Source organism: Vanellus vanellus, assembly GCF_965231255.1.
Source record: "Vanellus vanellus genome assembly, chromosome: 17".
Taxonomy (NCBI): domain Eukaryota; kingdom Metazoa; phylum Chordata; class Aves; order Charadriiformes; family Charadriidae; genus Vanellus; species Vanellus vanellus.
The window spans coordinates 14,220,399-14,237,581 of record NC_138922.1 but is presented as its reverse complement, the minus strand read 5'-3'; the positions used below and the strand labels follow the sequence as shown (position 1 = coordinate 14,237,581).

Sequence of the window (17,183 nt, the reverse complement as noted above, 5' to 3'; positions counted from 1 at the left end):
CGTGGGGCGCAGGGCCCTCGGAGGTTTTTGCCTTTTCCGTTGTATTTGTCATTTTGCACGGTTTAATCGCTAGTGCAGCACGGCCCGGTGAGCGGGTGCTTTGCTGAGCACGGAGCGCCGGGCGCGTGGGTCGCTGCCGGCGGGTCTCCGTGCAGGCAGGGCTCTTTCCCAGTTTGATGCGGTGGTCCGATGCGGTGGCTCATCACTGCTGCGGCCCCTCTGATGGTTTTTGCAGCTCCGCCGCAGGAAAGCGGCTTCTCCTGCGACCAAGGGCTGCGGTCTCTGCTCGACGTGCTGCTTCTGCCTCTCCGGGGCTGGGGAAGATGGATGAGGGGTCCAGACGGGGCAGGGGTGAGGGGAAGGGCTCCGCTGGGGGGGTGGGAGAGGGCTGGGGGGGGGGGGGGGGGGGGGGGGGGGGTCATAGCCCAGGGCAGGGGCAGGCCTGGGGTCCCCTTGGCCACCGGACCAGCGTTGTCCTCTTCCAGCCCCATGCCAGGGGCTGCCGCCCCTCCCGGGACCCCCGGGCAGCCACCTCCCGGGCTCCAGCCAGTCCCCGGGGCTTCGCTGCACCTCCTGGCTTGGTGGCACCTGCAAGATGTAACCTGAGATAATTTTTTATGAGAAAAAGTAATTTATGAGCAAAAAAAAATCTCCCCCCTCCCCCCCCCCCCCAGTGTTTGCCTTGGCCGGAGGCATCCGCCTGGCCCCGGAGCATCGTTGGTGTCCGTCCCGGGCTGCCCCGGTCCCAGCCTGGGCTGATGCGCGGCGTCCAGCCCTGCGCGGGGGCAAGAGCTGGCAGCTGCCTGCGATGGGCGGCAATGATCGGGGCAAGAAACGGCTTAAGATATTTTAAAAACTTTATTATTGGCCCGATGATATTTGACACACATGCTGGGAGCTGTATGGAAATCAGCACTGATAAAAAATACAGCAATTATGACCCGTATTGATAAAATAGACAATGTGATAATAGCCTTTCTATTAAAAAAAATATCCAAGACACAGCTCTGTCCTCATGCTGCCCTCCAGAGGCAGGGACCTGCGGCGCCATAGACCAAACCCGGCTGCTGGGGGGGGGGGGGGGGGCAGGACCAGCATCCCACCGCCCTGGGTGCCTGGGGAGGGGGGCGAGACCCCCCCAGCAATGCTGAGCGATGCCCCCCCCCGCAATGCAGGCAGGGCGGCGGAGACCTGGGGGGCTGGAGGGAGGGGGGGGTAGCAGGGGGGGTGCTGCTGTTGTTCCAAATCTGCGGGAAGGACACCCCTGGGGACCCCCCCGGGCACATCCCGCTCCCGCACAGGGTGCACCCACCACCCCCCCCCGCCATGGGTGCTGCACCCACTGCTGCAAAGCGGTCAGCAAAGAGCTTGCAAGGGCAGCGCTGGGGTGGGGGGGCGGGGGGGTTACAGGCCAGGTTGCAGCTTAAATAAAACACTTAAATAGAGCAATAACTGCAATCGGTGACGTGCCAACTGGCTGCTGTGGGAGAAGGGGAGGGGGGTACGGGGCGGGCACAGCCGCTCCGGATTTGGGGGCTGAAGCTGGGGACCCCCCAGGACCCTGGCTGTGCCCTGGGGTGGGATGGGGGGGCACAGCCCCCTCACCCCCTACAACAGCCTCCTGACGGCCGAGAGGGCTCCGCTGGGCAGGCGAGGACATGACCGCCAGCGCCTGGCAGCCGGCTGGGCCCTGAGCAGCGCCGCGGTGCCGGAGCTGTGCCGAGCGGGGACAGGCTCATCCCACAGCACCGCGCCCCGGCGGGGAGCAGAACCCCCCCGGCAACAGCCCCATCCCACGTGGGTGCAGGTGCACATGTGTGTCCGTGCACAAGGACGTGTGCCCTCGTCCCACGTGCACGGGTGGCAGAAGGCAGCCATGGCTGCGGGACACGGGGCTGGGGACAAGGGGGGGGACAAGGTGGGGGGAGGGGGGGTAAAGGGGGGCATTTCTCACCTCAGGGTTTGGTCTATAGACCCCAAAGGAACCAGCCCTGATTTCAAGGTTTCGCTCAGCTCCGCTTACTTCCATTTCCCTCTGGAAGCTGGAATTGCACAATTATCCTAAGCCTCAAATGAATTAAAAAAATAATAACAAACAAACAAACAAAAAAAAAAAACAACCTGAACGAAGAACCGCAAGCATCCCCTGCCCCCCCCCCACCCCCACCCCAACTCGTTACGTCTCTTTGGCAGCAATAACTTAAAATCGCGTCAATGTGGGTTCGGTCAACAGCAAGTTTTGTTTTTTAGGGTGGGTTTGGTTGGTGTTTGGTTTTTTTTTTTATCCTTTTCTTTAAATACAAAAATAGTCGGGTCGGCGGGTCCCTGGGGGCTGCCCTGCGCGGGGGCAGCTGGGACCCCCCCGTCAGCCCTCCCCGTGCTGCTCCCCGCCACAGCGGGGCAGGGGTCCCGCCAGCCCTCGGGGTCCCTCGCTGGGCCGGGAATGCTCCCCAAAAAGCAAGGAAGGGGGGAGCTCCCTGCCCCCCCCCAAGCCGTGCAGCCCACCCCGGGCACAGGCACGAGAGCCGGCGGCCGCCCCGGCGCGGGGAGCGGGTGCATTCGTGGTGACATGAAGCAGCGGCAGCAGCCGGCGGCCCCTCTCTCGGGAACGCCATGGGGTGGCCAAGCTGCCACGGGGGGCTACTGGCAGTGAGGTGGTTGGCCAAGTGCATGGCACGGGGGACACACACACACACCATACGGGTGTGGGGACAAACACCGCCTCGAGGAGCACACGTGGGCAAGAAGCCAAAGGAGGGGGGGACTTCACTGGGAGGGGGGGGACACTCCGCAAATGTTAGCAAGGTCAGGGCACTACCCTTTAAATGCTATAATTTATATATATATATATATATATGCCTATATATATATATATGTGTCTATTTATACACGCACGCACACAGCCACCCGCACACACGCGCACACGCACGGCCGTCACCCACCACAGGCGCCGGGGCCGCGCCGGCCCCGCTCCCACTCGCAGCAGCAAACCAGCTCCGTCCCATAAAATCTGCCTAAAAAAATCCAGAGCGCAGTCTGGGAGCCCATGGCCGGACCCCACTCCTGGCCCTGCCGTCCTCCGCCGCCCCGCGCCGGTGCCGGGACAATGCCCGGCCGGCGTCCCGGCTGGCTCACTCCCGGTCACCGTCTTCGCTGCTGCCTGTAACGAGCGGAGATGTGGCGTGAGCGGGTGCCAGCGCTCCCGTGGGACACTCAGCCCTTTGCAGGGGGTGAATGTCCCCATGGGGCACGAGGGCCGGGTGTCCCGCACACTGCCGGCTCCCTCCGCGGCTGGCACCGGGGACGGCAGCTCCCCGGACCCGCTGGGTTTGAGAGGTGATCCCGGGACTCACCTCCTATGGAGTCCATGTCCGAGTCGGAGACGTGGGTGATGGAGAACCGGGACACCGGGGCGGGCGAGACCGTGAACCGGGAGAACTGGATGGGCAGCACCTGCTTTTGCGCCGGCACCAGCGCGGGCAGCGCAGGCACGGCCGGGTCGGGCTCTGCCGGCGCCCCCGTCAGCGAGGCCATCAGGGACGGCTTCACCGGCATGAGCGGAAAGTCGTCGTCCCACTCGAAGCCGCCACCTGCGACACAGAGAGAGGGGGCTGAGCCCACCGTGGGGGTCGCCGCAGCCTGCCCTGCCGTGGCCCCCCCACAGCCCCCCGGCGCTTACTCTCTTCCGAGGCGTTGCCGTCCGAGGAGTCGTCCGAGGCGCCGAGCCTGTCCGCCGGGCTGGGGGGGCTGCCGCTGGCGGGGGGCTGCCCCGAAGGCTGGGGGGGCTCCGGGAAGCTCTGCTCAGCCAGCTCCCGCGTGGGGCTTTCCTGCGCAAGGGGAGACAGGCGGGACGGGACCCTCGCTGGAGGCACGCCTGGGGACGGCTCCCACCACCAGTCCCCGGCATCCGAAAACACCCCGGGGCCGTGCCCAGCGCCCGGCTCTGCCCACCCCACGGTCACCCACCTGGTCGAAGAGGTAGATGGTAACGTCATCGTAGAAGGAGACAGCCTTCTTCTTGCGCTCCAGGTCCTCGCAGAAGGCCTCGGAGAGCAGGCTGGGCATCTTGAGGAGGCTGCGCAGGTTCCTGCCGCTCTGGCTCTCGGCCACCACGATGGGCACGGCCGCTGGCTCCTCCTCGCTCTCCTCGCTTTGCTCCTGGATGTTGTAGCAGCGCAGCTCTTCATCCGACTCATCGCTGTCCTCCGTGTCCTCCTCCTCCTCCTCCGGCTCCTCACGGCGCTCGGGGGCAGCCGGCCGCAGCTCCCAGGTGGACGGGAGCGGGGAGAGGCTTGGGGGTGACTCACCCCCCGATAGCAGCGTGCTGGGACCCCCCGGTGCATCGCCCGCCCCAGTCCCCTCTGGGGGCAGCTCCAGTTCCCCAAGCCCCGGCACGGGGGGCACAGTCTGTTCGCCCCCAGTCGTGACTCCCCCGAGCCCAGGGACACCCTCGGGCACACGAGACCCTCCGATGGACACCGACTCCCCGGGGCTCGCCGGCACCGGGGTCAAGAGGAAAGTCTTGGGTGGCACAGAGCCCGGGGGACAGGCATCGCCGTCGGGGCGCGGGGAGCTGCCCGGCACCAGCCCCGTGCCAGCGGGTCGCTGCTCAGTGCCAGGTGCCGTGGGGCCGGCCAGCGCGCTGCCGGCCTCTGCCCCCCGCCAGTCCCCCCCCAAAACCCCCGCCACCGATGCGTCCACTGCCACCGCAACACCAGGCGCTGCCGGGGGGCTGCCGGGTGCCCCCGGGGGGTGCAGCGGGTCCTCTCCCGGCATGGGGACCCGCCCCAGGTCCTGTGCGGGGGGCCGGGGGCCCTCCTCTGCCTCCGGGGTCCGAGACCCATCACTGTCCTCCTCGTCCTTGGGGCCACGCTCGCCCTCGGCGTCGTAGTCGGAGAAGTAGGCAGAGTCGCGGTAGGGGTTCTTCTCGGTGAGGCTGTGCAGCTCGGGCCCGAGGGAGGTGGCGAGCCGCGTTTCGGGGGCCGGACCCTCACCCTCGCCCCCCGGCAGTCCTGGGGGTGGCTTCCCCAGCTGGCTGAAGGCCTCCGGCTCTCGGGGCTCGTGGGGCTCTTTGAGGACAAACTCAGGGGACTCGTTGTTCTCGGTGTCGTAGCCGCTGTCGAGCGCCTTGGGCTGGCCGGCGGGCACGAAGGCGGTGGGGCTGAAGACCTCGCAGGAGCTGGCTGTGGAGGGGATGTCCAGCGACTCCAGGGAGTCCGGTGTCCCCACCTGCTTCTGCAGGGACTTGAACGCTGGGGCCGTCTCCACCCGCTCCATGTAGTCCCCGGAGAAGTCGGTGAAGACACCGGAGGTCAGCTCCGCCGTGTCCTCATCGCTCCCCTCATCCACGCTGGGGAAGCTGGCGCTGGAGAACGTCTTGTCCGGCGTCCGGTCCGCGTCGCCGGTGGCACACGCGCCGCTCTCGGCAGCAACTTCCCCGGGCACCAGCATGGAAGCCTCCAGCGCAGGCTGGGCACCATCTACGCCGGGCTCCGCGGGGGGGTCAGGGCTTGCGGGGGGGGTGGTGGCGGTGGTGCCGGCCGTGGGGGTGGCCTCCTCCGGCTCTGGTGCAGCCGCGGCGTGGGGCAGCGGGCTGCGGGCAGGGCTGCTCCCCTCCACGCTCTCATCCGGGCGGGCATCGTGCTGGGCCCCCGCTCCGGCTGGCGGGGCCGTGCCGGGGCCCCACGGCGTGCCGGGGCTGCCAGCCAGCGCTGCTGCCTGCGAGCGGCCGGAGGTTGATGAGTCACGGCTGTGCCAGGCCTGACGCCGCGGGGAGGGCGAGCGGTACGGGGAGGAGGAGCCACCGGCCGTGCCGGGGGCCTGATCCTGCCGTGGGCGACGGAAGTCGTGGCCCGGTGGGGACCCCCCGAGCTGCTGGGGCTGGCCGCGTGGCACGGTGCCCAGCGGCTTGGCCATCAGCCCGCGGAAGGTGATCATGCGGCGGTAGCACCAGCTGTCGCCGGCCGGGGGCTCGCGGGACGCCGGGCTGCCGCTGCCGATGTTGTTGTTGGAGGAGCTGTTGGAGTCCCAGGGATGCCGCTGCGCCGGGGGGCTCACACCCTGCGGGCAGGGGGCTCCGGGGGGGGTGTCCTCACCCAGCTCCAGCGTCACGCAGTCCGGCCGGGCCACGCTCTGCCCCGGTGGCCGCCCGCCCGGCGAGGCTGCCCGCGGCTCCCCGTACCCCCGGGGGCTGTAGGCGCAGTTCACTGATGGCGAGACCCCCAGCGGGTCAGCGAAGACGCTGGGCTGGAAGCTGGGGACGGGCCAGTCCTGGCTGCCCGGCTCGGGGGGCTCCTCCTCCAGCAGGTAGCCCTCGGCCCCGTGGCTAGGGGACGGCTCGTAGCCCCGCGGCTCCTGCCCCGGGCAGGGGTAGGGGTAGTACTCGGCACATTCCCAGGAGCCCTCGCCCGCCGGCGCGTGGCCCAGCAGCGGCTCCATGCTGAGGGAGACGGTGGGGCTGCTGTCGGAGTCGTAGGCACTGCCGTTCCGGGCACCCTGGGCTCTCCAGCAGGACGGGGGGCGCGGGGACCCCCGCTCGCCCGCGGGGCTGTAGGTGCACATGGCATAGTCCAGCTCGGCGCTGCCCTCCCCGGGTCCCTCGATGCGGATGTAGTACTCGCTGCCGAGCGAGGGGCTGTGGGCGCCCAGGATGGGCACCACGCCGGGTGCGGGCAAGCCGGGGCAGCCCGGTGGCTTGCACTCGTAGCAGGAGGGCGAGACCCCCAGGCTCAGGCGCCCCGCGGTCGTGGCCGGGTAGTAGAGGTCGTGGTAGCGGGCGGCGCTGCTGGGGCTCAGGGACCCCAGGGGCGCCTGGAAGTGCTCGGTCTTGGTGTGCTCCCACTTGTACTCGAAATTGAGGCCGTGGCTGGTCTCCATAACGGTGAGGATGTCGTCCCCGTCCGAGGGGAAGCCGTCGGCGGAGAACTGCTCCAGCAGCGGGAAGGAGGAGAGCTCGGCACCGTGGTGGCTGGCGCTGGCGCTGCCGTTGGGCTTCATGGAGTTCCAGCGCTTCTCGAACTCTTCTTCTGCCTCCGTCGCCCCTTTGGCGCAGAGGTAGGAGAGCAGGAGGTGCACCTCCTCCGCCGTCGGGCGCTGCTCCGGCTGCAGCCAGCAGAACTGCATCACCTCGTACCTGCCGCGGCGAGGGGTGGGGGTCAGCCCCGGCCCCCCCCCCAACCAGGGGAGAGGGAGAGGGAGGGGGGGCAGGCTGCGGCCACAGCCCGGCCGGGGTCCTCACCAGCGCTCCGACAGCGACAGCTTCAGCTGGGGCTTGGGCAGCTTGAGCTGCTGCTCCTTGATGGCGTAGGCGAGCACTTGCCGGTCGGAGTAGTGGTCATAGGGCTGGCTGCCCAGCTCAAACAGCTCCCAGATGGTGACCCCCAGCGACCTGCGGGCAGGGTGGGATGCTGGGGGGCGTGGGGAGACCCCTACCCCGCTACCGGCCGGCAGCCCCAAAAACAATCCACCCTGATGCATCCCGCTGATGCTGCCCTCGCGCCAGACACCTCCCTCTGCCCCCCCCGGCCACCAGCCCATGCTGTGCCCGGCAGCAGCCCCCCGTGCCCCCCCAGACCCTGCTCACCAGACGTTGCTGGACTTGGTCTGGTCCACGATGAGCAGGTTGCCGTGCACCTCGTCGATGAGCTCGGGTGCGATCCAGCGCAGCGGCACCCACAGCTGGTCGGCCGTCACGAAGTAGTCGTCCTGCCAAGTATGCAGGGTCAGTACGAGAAGAGAACGTCAAACCTACACGTAAGGGACTGGCCACACCGCAGCAAGAGCTGACCCCGCTGCCCCCCGCCCTCCCCAGCCACCCCACCGCTGCCCCCCAGGTCCCCGTTCCCCCCCCCGGCACATGCTCTGCCCCCTCCGCCCAAGCCCCCAGCCCCATCCTCCCATGCCCACCTCTCCTTTCTGCCTCCCAGCGCATCCTTCCTCCTGCTCCCCCCATCTCTCCATCCTGAGCCCCCCTCCAGCCCCACAGCCTCCTCCCGCCCTCCCTCGGAGCAGGCAGGGTGGACAGACAGCCCCCAGGCCAATGTGCAGGCAGCTGCCTGCAGGGACCTGGCGCTGGCAGGGGGGCACGTCCCGGCCAGCCCAGGCAGTACCGGGGAGCCCCGGCTGCATTGCACTCTGCCGGGCAGGGGGAGGGCGCTTGGGGGGAGCAACCCCCCCTGCTTCATGCTCAGGGGGAGCCGTCAGCCAGGGGGGACAAGCCTGGGGGGGCAGCCTGGTCCTGGGGCACAGAGAGTCCCCTCGCAGGGTGGTCTGCGGGACAGAACCCCCCACCCCAGCAAAGCCCAGGAGGCCGCCCCACCACCGCTGGGGAGGGGACATGTGTGCATGGGGGGGTGTGGGGCTCAGTGCAGCGTGTGTCCACGTTGCTTGTCCACACGCATGCTTGCGGGGTCCCAGCGCGCCGCCCCAGCCCCCTCCTCCCCCAAACCAGCCTTACTTTGTACTTGCAGTGCGAGAGCCCGTAGTCTCCGATCTTGACGGTCAGGTCGGCGGTGAGCAGGCAGTTCCGCAGGGCCAGGTCGCTGCCAAGCAAACCCCACCGCTGTCACCGCCACCGCGGTGGGCACAGGGGCACCCACCGCCCAGGGGACGAGGGTCTGTGCTTGGGGACCCCCCTGGCAGTGCCGCGGCGGGCAGGCTGGCGGTGGGAGCGGGACGCTGTGCAGCGGCGGGGCCAGCAGTCTCGCTGCCGAACGCCGGGCGTGCCGATAACCAGCCACCAAATGCACAGCAGGAATGCCTCCGTCCGTCCGTCCGTCCATCCGTCACGCGCTGAGCCAAGCAGAAAGCGGGTGTCCCCAGGCAATGTGAGCCCTGGCACGGGGCCGGGCTCCTGGGCGGCTGCTCCAGCCCTGGAGGGGTCGCGCAGAGGGGGCAGAGCCCACCGAGGCCGGGATGCCCATAGGAAAGTCCCTCTCCGGTACAGCCAGGGGTCCCACATCCCCTCGAGCACAGCACTGGGCACCCTCGTGGGGACCCACGACGCTCAGGTGGGGAAGGTCCGGTGGCCCCCGACGGCAGCGCGCCCCCTCCTCAACAAAATCACTGATGCTGGAGTCTCCGTCTGCAACTCACTCAGCACCAGGATATTGTTGGGCAGGAGGAGCAGTGGTAGGGCGGGAACGCCGGCGTCCTGGGGACCCCATGCAGCCGGGGCCCCTGACCCCCTCCCAGCCCCCCGGGAGCACCAGGCCAGCCTACCTGTGGATGTAATTGTTCCTGTGCAGGTGCAGGACGCCGCAGGCCACCTCGCACGCCATCCTCTGCAGGGTCAGCGGGTCCGGGGTCATGGCCTCGGCCCCCCGGCAGCTCCGCAGGTACCCCTTCAGGTCACCCTGCAGGGCAGTGCCGCTGTCACCCTCCCTGGCGAGCCAACGGGCTCAGCCGTGCCCAGAAGGACAGAGCGCGGCCACGTACCCTGCCCTGCCTGCAGCCCTGCCTGCAGCCCTGCCTGCAGCCCTGCCATCCCCTCCGTGGTACCGCATGGCCAGAGCTCGCGCTCCAGCCCCGCGGCAGCACTCTGGGGCGCAGGGGACGCAGGGGACTCACCAGCGGGCAGAACTCCATCACCAGCAGGTACGGGGTGACCTCGGCGCACTGGGCCAGGCACTGCAGCAGGTTGGTGTGCTGAAGGGCCCTGTGTGGGGCAGAGTAATGGGAGCACATCAGCATCGCACCAGCTGGGACGGGGGGGGGACAGCGGCAGCCCCCCCGGGAACCGTCTCCCTGCCTCCTCTGCTGCTGCGCTGGGGGCCAGCGCGGGGGCTGCTGGGAGCGCCGGGAGCGGGTACCAGCACGTCCCAGCACCCTGGGACATGCCACAAAAGGACATTTGTTCAGCTCTGCCGGGGCAGGGAGCAGCTCCACAACCCCCCCCTCCACCCGGCTCTGCCCATGACCTCACCGCAGCCCACTGTCCCTGCGCCACGGCCGGCAGCGCCCGGCACAGCCCTCGTCCTGCCGCAGTGAGCCCCAGGCAGGCGGGCCATGGGGCCGGGACAGAGCTGTGCTGCCCAGAAAGCACCTCCTCCACAGGGCAGTCATGGCTCTGTTCGGCAGCCAAACGTGGCACGGAGGGGACCAGGCACCATCCAACAGCATCCCTGCTCCCGGCTCTGCCCGGTGCAGCAGCATCCCCGTGGAGTGACCCCAGAGGTACCTGTAGGGCTGCGCTTCCTCCAGGAACTGCATCTGGTCCTGCACGCTGGCGCTCGCCTTCAGCTCCTTCACCACCACTTGGGTGCTGCTGATGCCCGAGTTCACCTCCCCCAGGAACACCTGGGGCGAGGGACAGGCTCGTCCCCTCCATCCTCACCACGCGCCCCATCCTCACCCCAAAGCCATGCACAGCCCGGTCCCCGCCACCAGCATCCCACCGGGGTGTCCCCGGGGGACCCTGTCCCCACCGCTCACCTTGCCGAACCAGCCGTGCCCGATCTCCTTCAGGTAGAGCAGGCTCTGCCGCCCCAGGTCCGCCGACTTGAGGAGCTGCACTGTAACAGAGCACATCCCGCTGCCCGCGCGCCCTCCTGCCCGCCCGCCCGCCCGCCTGCTCAGCCTGCCCGCGTTACCCGCCGGTCCCGGCCGAGCCCCGGCGTCCCCACCGTGCCACCCGGTGCCAGGCCCCGCACCGCCCCGGGGGGCTCCGGAGCAGCCCCCACAGCAGCCATCCCCAGGCACGCTGCAGCCAGGGCATCCTCCTGGCCAAGCATCCTGCAGCCACGCCGGCCCGGGGGACGCAGGGTATCGGTGTCCCCAAATCAGGCGGCAGCAGCGAGCTGGTTCCCTGCCCCTTCTCCTCCTCGGGGACCAGGGAGAGCGGAGCCGAGCCCAGCGGGAGCTCTGGCATTTAGCCCCTTCGTGGCTCCCCCCCTCCCTCCCCGGCACAGGTCCTGCCCCTCGGACACCCATGCCAAGGGTGGGCAGCAATGGGGCCATTGTTGGGCTGCGCCGCCTCGCACCGCGCCGGCCCCGCCACACTGCTGCCATTCTCCGGGCCGGGGAGCGATGCTGGGCGGGAGGGGGCTGCAGCCGGGCGCCCCCCACATTCCTCTCCCACTCACAGGCTTGTTTACGCAGGACCGGGGCTCGCAGGTATCACAGTTCGGGGTGCCCGCGTCCCGTCCCACCCCGGTGGTGGCCATGCCTGGGGCTGGGGACAGACCACCAGAGACCCCTGCGCAGAGGGATGGGGCAGCGCTCCCCAGGGACCTCGGCTGAGGGGCTCCTCTGGGGCCGTCCGTCCTTAGCAGGGGGGACCCACCACCCCCACCCCACCCCGCCACCCCCTCCCCGCGACCCGGTGATGCAGGACCCCCCCCACCCACGGCGCACGGGGGTCCCACACGGACCATCACCCCAGCTTACCTGAGCGCCCCGGCTGCTTGGCCATGGGCAGGGAGACCTTGGTGAGGGGCAGCACGTAGACCTCGGGGCCATGCTGGGGGGCGGGCGAGCCCTGGGCCGAGAGCTCCGTCACGTAGTCGTCCCCCTCGGTGTTCTCAAACTCCTGGGCCGGGGGGCGCGCGGGGGGGCACACCCCGAGCAGAGACAACTGACCCCGTGGGTTCCCCGCTGGCGGCAGCCTGCCCCACACACCCCTCCGCCCGCCGCCCCGACGGGCTCACCCACACCCCCGCCGAGATCCCAAAATCACACCCTCCCGGCGCACAGCCCTGCCTGCACCCCGACGGCAGACCCCCTGCCCCAGGATGGCCCTGGGCAGCCACCCCCTCCCCACCACCCCGCCACCCCGTCCTATTACCTGGCTGCGGCGCCCGGGCAGCCCCCGGCTCCTGAAAGCCGCCCGGGCGAGCAGGTAGGCGATGGTGAGCATCGTGCCCTGCCCAGCCCTGCCTCATGGTGCTGCCAACCCCACCGGTGCCGCACACCGCGACCCGCCGGACACGGGCAGCGGCCAGCCCCGGCCGAGCGCCCCTATATAACGGGTGCGGGGACACGCGTGGGCCCATTGTTCCCCTCCGGCGTGGCGAGGTGCTGTGGCCGGTGTGGGACCGTTATACAACAGCCCAGCGTGTCGTCCTCCCCCCGCCTGACCCCCCTCCCGCCGCGGGCGCCACAAGCCTCCACAAAAATCCCAGCAATTAGGGAAAAACCGTTTCTCGGCACATTCTGTGCCTGTGAGGTCAGGGTGCCTCCCACCCCCGGGGGCGTGCGGGTGGGACCGCTGCGGCCCTTAACCATGCCGTGGCCTGGCCCCGCACAGAGCCGGGAGCCCGGATGGGTCAGGATACGACCCACAGTGATGCTGAGCCCCACAGCATCCACGCTCTGCAGGGCAGGGAGCCCGGATGGGTCAGGATACGACCCACAGTGATGCTGAGCCCCACAGCATCCACGCTCTGCAGGGCAGGGAGCCCGGATGGGTCAGGATACGACCCACAGTGATGCTGAGCCCCACAGCATCCACGCTCTGCAGGGCAGGGAGCTTGGCTGGGTCAGGATACGACCCACAGTGATGCTGAGCCCCACAGCATCCACGCTCTGCAGCGCATGGAGCTTGGCTGGGTCAGGATACAGCCCGCAGTGATGCTGAGCCCTGGCAGGCAGAGGGGCTGAGCCCCCCCTGAGAAACGCTATCCTGAGCTGGGACACATCCTGCGCAGGCACTGGGGCTGTTCCTGGCAGCAGGAGGGGATCCTGTACCCAGATCCTCCGGGCGCCTCCAACCCCTCGCTGGGCTCCCGGGGAGAAGCCCGGCCAAGTCCCAGGGTAGGCCTGGCCGGGGGAGCCCCCCCCAGCGCGTCCCCGCGTCCCCAGCTCACCTTGAAGCCGATGTCCCCCTTCTTGCAGCACAGGCAGGCCAACATGAGGAAGATGAAGGTGAAGAGCCCCGAGAAGGACACGGCCACCACGGCCAGCGAGGAGGACCAGGAGAGCTCGCTAAGGGGGGTGCCGTCTGCGGGGACAGGAGGGGCTCGGGCTCAGGGCAGGGGGGCGGGGGGGACCGGGGAGGGATGAGGATGAGTTGGGGGGTCCTGCCAGGGCGGAGGTCACGGCATGCGGGGGCACGTTGAGGCTCACGGGGGGCTTTGGCGGGGAGCACTCGGGGGGAGCGGGGGGTCCCAGCACCGCCGTGCCCCCTTTGCTGGCTCAGCTCACGGGTGGGGAGCCCAGCGGGGACCCCAGAGCCCTGTGGGGACCCCAGAGCCCAGGCAGGACCCCGCCGGCAGCACGGAGGGGGACAGGGGCAGAGTCCCCACAGATGTAGGGTGGCAATGGCACCCCATGGAGGGGGGGCTGCACTGGCCCCAGGGATTGCCCTCTGGCGGGTACGGATGCTGCGCCTGTGGGAGCCGGGAGGAGGGGAAGCCGGTCCTCAGTGCCCCGGCAGAGCCAGCTCCTGTCCCGTCCCGTCCGCAGATCTCGGAGACAAGGTCCCCCAGGGATCCCCCAGTGCTGCTGCGGCCCCCGGCCCTGCTCCCGCTGACACCGACAGCGCTGCCTCGCGCCCTCCCGCCTGCAAGCACCGCCGGGCAAACCGCAGCTCCTCTCTCTGAGCCCCACGCCAGCTGCGGACCCCCGGCCACGGGGATGGGGATGGGGATGCTGCTGCTCCCGGCTGGGCATGCACCTCCAGGCGCCAGCACACCCCAAACCCGGCACGCATCGCCCCGCTCCAGCCCGCGCCATGGCTGCGCGTGCCCTCGGGGTGGCGGGGAGCACGGTGGCAGCCGCGGCTCAGCTGCCAGTCCCTGCCAGGCCCCCGCCGCCGGCTGCAGCTGCCACATTACTATTCTGCCCAGAGCCTGCCCGAACAACCGGCGCGATTGTGGTGGGAGGAAGCCGGAAGGCCACGGTGCTGCCAGCGGAGCCGGCCTCACCGGGGACCCAAACGCCACCCCGCAGTGCCCAGCACAGTGCCCACCCCACGGGACATCGGGGCTGGGGCGGGTGCCAGCCGTACCCCCCGGCCCCAATCCCCATCCAGCGCCGCGGTCCCTCCCCAGGCCACCGAGCGCGGTGCCGAGCCCCTCGGGGATGCTCACGGCGCACACGTGGTTCCCGCGCACGGACCGCGGTGCGTCACCCCATCACCGGCCCCACACCCCAACCAGACTGCCCCTCTGCCACTGCCCACGCCGGGGCTCAACACCGCGCTGCCAGCTCCGCTGTGTCCTTGAGAAAAACACCTGAAGGGCACAGAGGGTCTGGGGGAAGGTCCTGCCGCCCCGGCGGGAGCCGGCAGCACACGGCTGCTCCCAGGCACTGCCCGGCACCGTATGGCACAGAGCACCCTGGCTCCCGGCACGGCGGTGAGGGGATGTGCCGGCCCCTGTGCCCCAGCATAGCCGAGGCCACGCCAAACTCTTTGCCGGCACTTGCGAAGGAGCTCAAGAACCATCTTCTAACACTCGTGGATGCAAAGCCGAACCTGGGAGGAGCGGGGGGTGGCGTTCCCCCTCCTTTCAGCTGGTTTCCATGGTGAACACACTTCGTACCGCGAATGTCACCATTTTCCCTGGATAGTGGGACAGCAAGAGAGAAAATGACTCACTGAAAAGAGCCTTTTGAATGCCGACGGGGAGCAGAGCGCGGCGACAGAAGCTTTTCCAACGGGGACCGTCAGCTGAGCCGCCCCTCGGCCACAGCTCAGGAACTGGAGCTTTGCAAACGAACCACTCTCCAAACCAACGAGCCGGTGAGGTCCGGCGGGTCCTGCCTCAGTTTCCCCACCTGCACCACCAGCGACCTGCGAGCCGTGAGCAGCGCAGCCTGGGCAAGGGCGCCGCACCGGGACAGGGGCACCACCACCACCACCCACCGCCGTTGTGGAGCTGCCGGGGCAAGCAAGCGCTGCCCTTCCCCGTAACCACAGCACAGGCGTTCGGTACAGCGATGGGACATGTGACATCATTTCAGAGGCCAAATGCTCCCTAAACCAGGTCAAACGCACCTGCAGAAACAGCTGCCGGAGCACCGGGGCGCAGGGCTGGCTGCCCCCCCAGGGCTCTCAAGAGAAGCTGGGGCCCCCATGGCACCCTGCACCCCATCCTGAGGCTCTGCCCCCCACTCTCCCAGCAGCGGGGTCCCCCGGCACCGGCCCCATGCCCTGCTCCAGCCTCGGCACTTGGTGCCAACCGTGAGCCATCCACTCGCCGCGACGGCCCCAGGGTGCCCGGAGCTCTGAGTGGGGGTGCAGGGTGGGAGCACTGGGGGGGCGGGGGAGGGGGGCAGCACCCCATGGCGGAGCCCTGCACACCGCACTGGCACAGGTGCCAGGCCGGGAGAGTTGGGGGGGCTGCAGCCCCCCCCAGGAGGGCAGGGACCCCTGCACAGCCCTGCCTGGCACCATCACGAACGCCGCCCCCGCCCCAGCCATGGTGGTCCCATGGGACTCTTCCAGCCGCTGCTCTGCAGTGCTCCCCCCACCCTCGCCATGGGGGTCAGGCTGAGAACAGCCAACTCGGTGCATCCTCCAGCCTGGCCAGCAGCAACTGCTGCATCACTCAGGCGGCACCCAGCACCCAGGGCCAGCCTGGGCCAGCGACCCACCCGGCAGCGGGCCCGGCACGTGCCGGCGGCTGCGTGCGAGCCAGGCAGCACCGGCCCCTCGCCCCGGCCAGCCCTGTGGGGTGGCGACAGGCGGGGGTTTGGTGGCACCAGCGAGGCCACGGCAGCTCCAGCCCCAGGGACACCCGCCCCAGCCCCACGTCCAGCCCCGGCAAAGGGGAGCAGAATGGCAACGGAGGGAGAGTGGGGATGCCGGCTGTAACAGGGTGCAGCGGGGTGCAGCGGGGTGCAGCGGGGTGCAGTGGGGTGTAAGCACGGTGCAGTGGGGTGCAGCGGGGTGCAGCCAGGTGCGCTGGGGAGTAGCAGGGTGCTGGTGGGTTCAGTGGGGTGCAGAGGGATGCAGTGGGGTGCAGCAGGGTGCTGTAGCAGGGTGCTGTGGGGGTGTAGCAGGGTGCAGTGGGGTGCAGCCAAGTGCAGTGGGGAGCAGCGGGGTGCAGAGGGATGCAGTGGGGTGCAGTGGCGTCTAACAGGGTGCAGTGGGGTGCAGAGGGATGCAGTGGGGAGCAGCGGGGTGCAGACGGATGCAGTGGGGTGCAGTGGCGTCTAACAGGGTGCAGTGGGGTGCAGAGGGATGCAGTGGGGTGCAGTGGCGTCTAACAGGGTGCAGTGGGGCGCAGTGGGGTGCAGAGGGATGCAGTGGGGTGCAGTGGCGTCTAGCAGGGTGCAGCGGGGTGCAGAGGGATGCAGCCAGGTGCAGTGGGGTGCAGTGGGGTGCAGTGGGGTGCAGCGGGGCACACGCTGCCCTCCCACCCCACGGAGCTGCCCCCACGGCCCCTCCCCCGCAGAGGGCAGAGCCCTCCCCGGCGCTGCCCGCACCCCCCAACCTCTTGCAGGGCCCCCCCCCCAGCCCCGGTCCCTAACGGGGACGGGAAAAGGCGGGGAGGGGGGGCCCGGGGAAGGGGGGGTGTCCCGGGGAAGGGGGGGTGTCCCGGCCCCGCCGCCGCCGCCGCGCTCAGCCCGTCCTTTGCTGACTCACGTTGTCCCGGTGGTGCCCGCGGCCGCCCCGCCGGCCATGACCCGCCGCCGCCGCCGGTGATGGAGCGGAGGAGCGGGAGCGGAGCGGGGCCCGGCGGCGGCTGACGTGTGCGGAAGGGACGAACCGGGGCTCCCGCAGAGCCCGGCGGCGGCGCGGGGCTCCCAGCCCGGCCCGCGGGGCGAGCCACGGGCCAGCAGCGCCCGGTTGCTGCTCGCCCGCCCGGGTACCGACAGGGCACCGACAGGGCCACCCCGCGCCCTCCCCCCCCCCCCGGCTCCGGGGCGGCGGACACAGCCCCGGCTGGAGACAGCCCCGTGCCTCAGTTTCCCCATCTGTCACCCGGCGGGAGGGAGGCGGTGGGTGCTGCACCGCCGCGGGAGCGCGGGATGCACATCTCCCCCTGCCCCTTCGCCCCCCACCCCCCCCCGGCTCCCACCCCACCCCATGGACCTGCACCCCCGGGTGCACCCCCTGCGCCAGGCTGCGGCACCCTGCAGCCGGGAGAGGCAGGATCGGGGCCGGGAGGCGACGGATTGGGGCCGGGAGAGGCAGGATCGGGGCTGAGAGAGGCTGGATTGGGGCTGGGAGCAGGGCTGGATTTGGGCTGGGAGAGGCTGGATTGGGGCTGGGAGAGGCTGGATTGGGGTTGGGAGCA

At 69.9% G+C, this 17,183-nt stretch overlaps 1 protein-coding gene across 1 annotated transcript; it reads right to left on the bottom strand.

Annotated features, from left to right (window-relative positions):
- Positions 1-422: 422 nt before the first annotated feature.
- AATK (apoptosis associated tyrosine kinase) lies at positions 423-16,566 on the bottom strand (the record flags this gene model as incomplete). Its single annotated transcript, XM_082492323.1, has 16 exons — positions 423-3,160; positions 3,354-3,590; positions 3,680-3,827; positions 3,967-7,132; positions 7,238-7,387; positions 7,583-7,704; positions 8,456-8,540; positions 9,220-9,353; positions 9,568-9,655; positions 10,178-10,296; positions 10,432-10,511; positions 11,386-11,572; positions 12,181-12,309; positions 12,804-12,937; positions 14,259-14,413; positions 16,529-16,566. The coding sequence occupies 16 exons, from the start codon at positions 16,564-16,566 to the stop codon at positions 3,132-3,134; spliced, it is 5,001 nt and encodes a 1,666-aa protein (XP_082348449.1). The 3' UTR covers positions 423-3,131.
- Between the last annotated feature and the right edge of the window lie 617 nt (positions 16,567-17,183).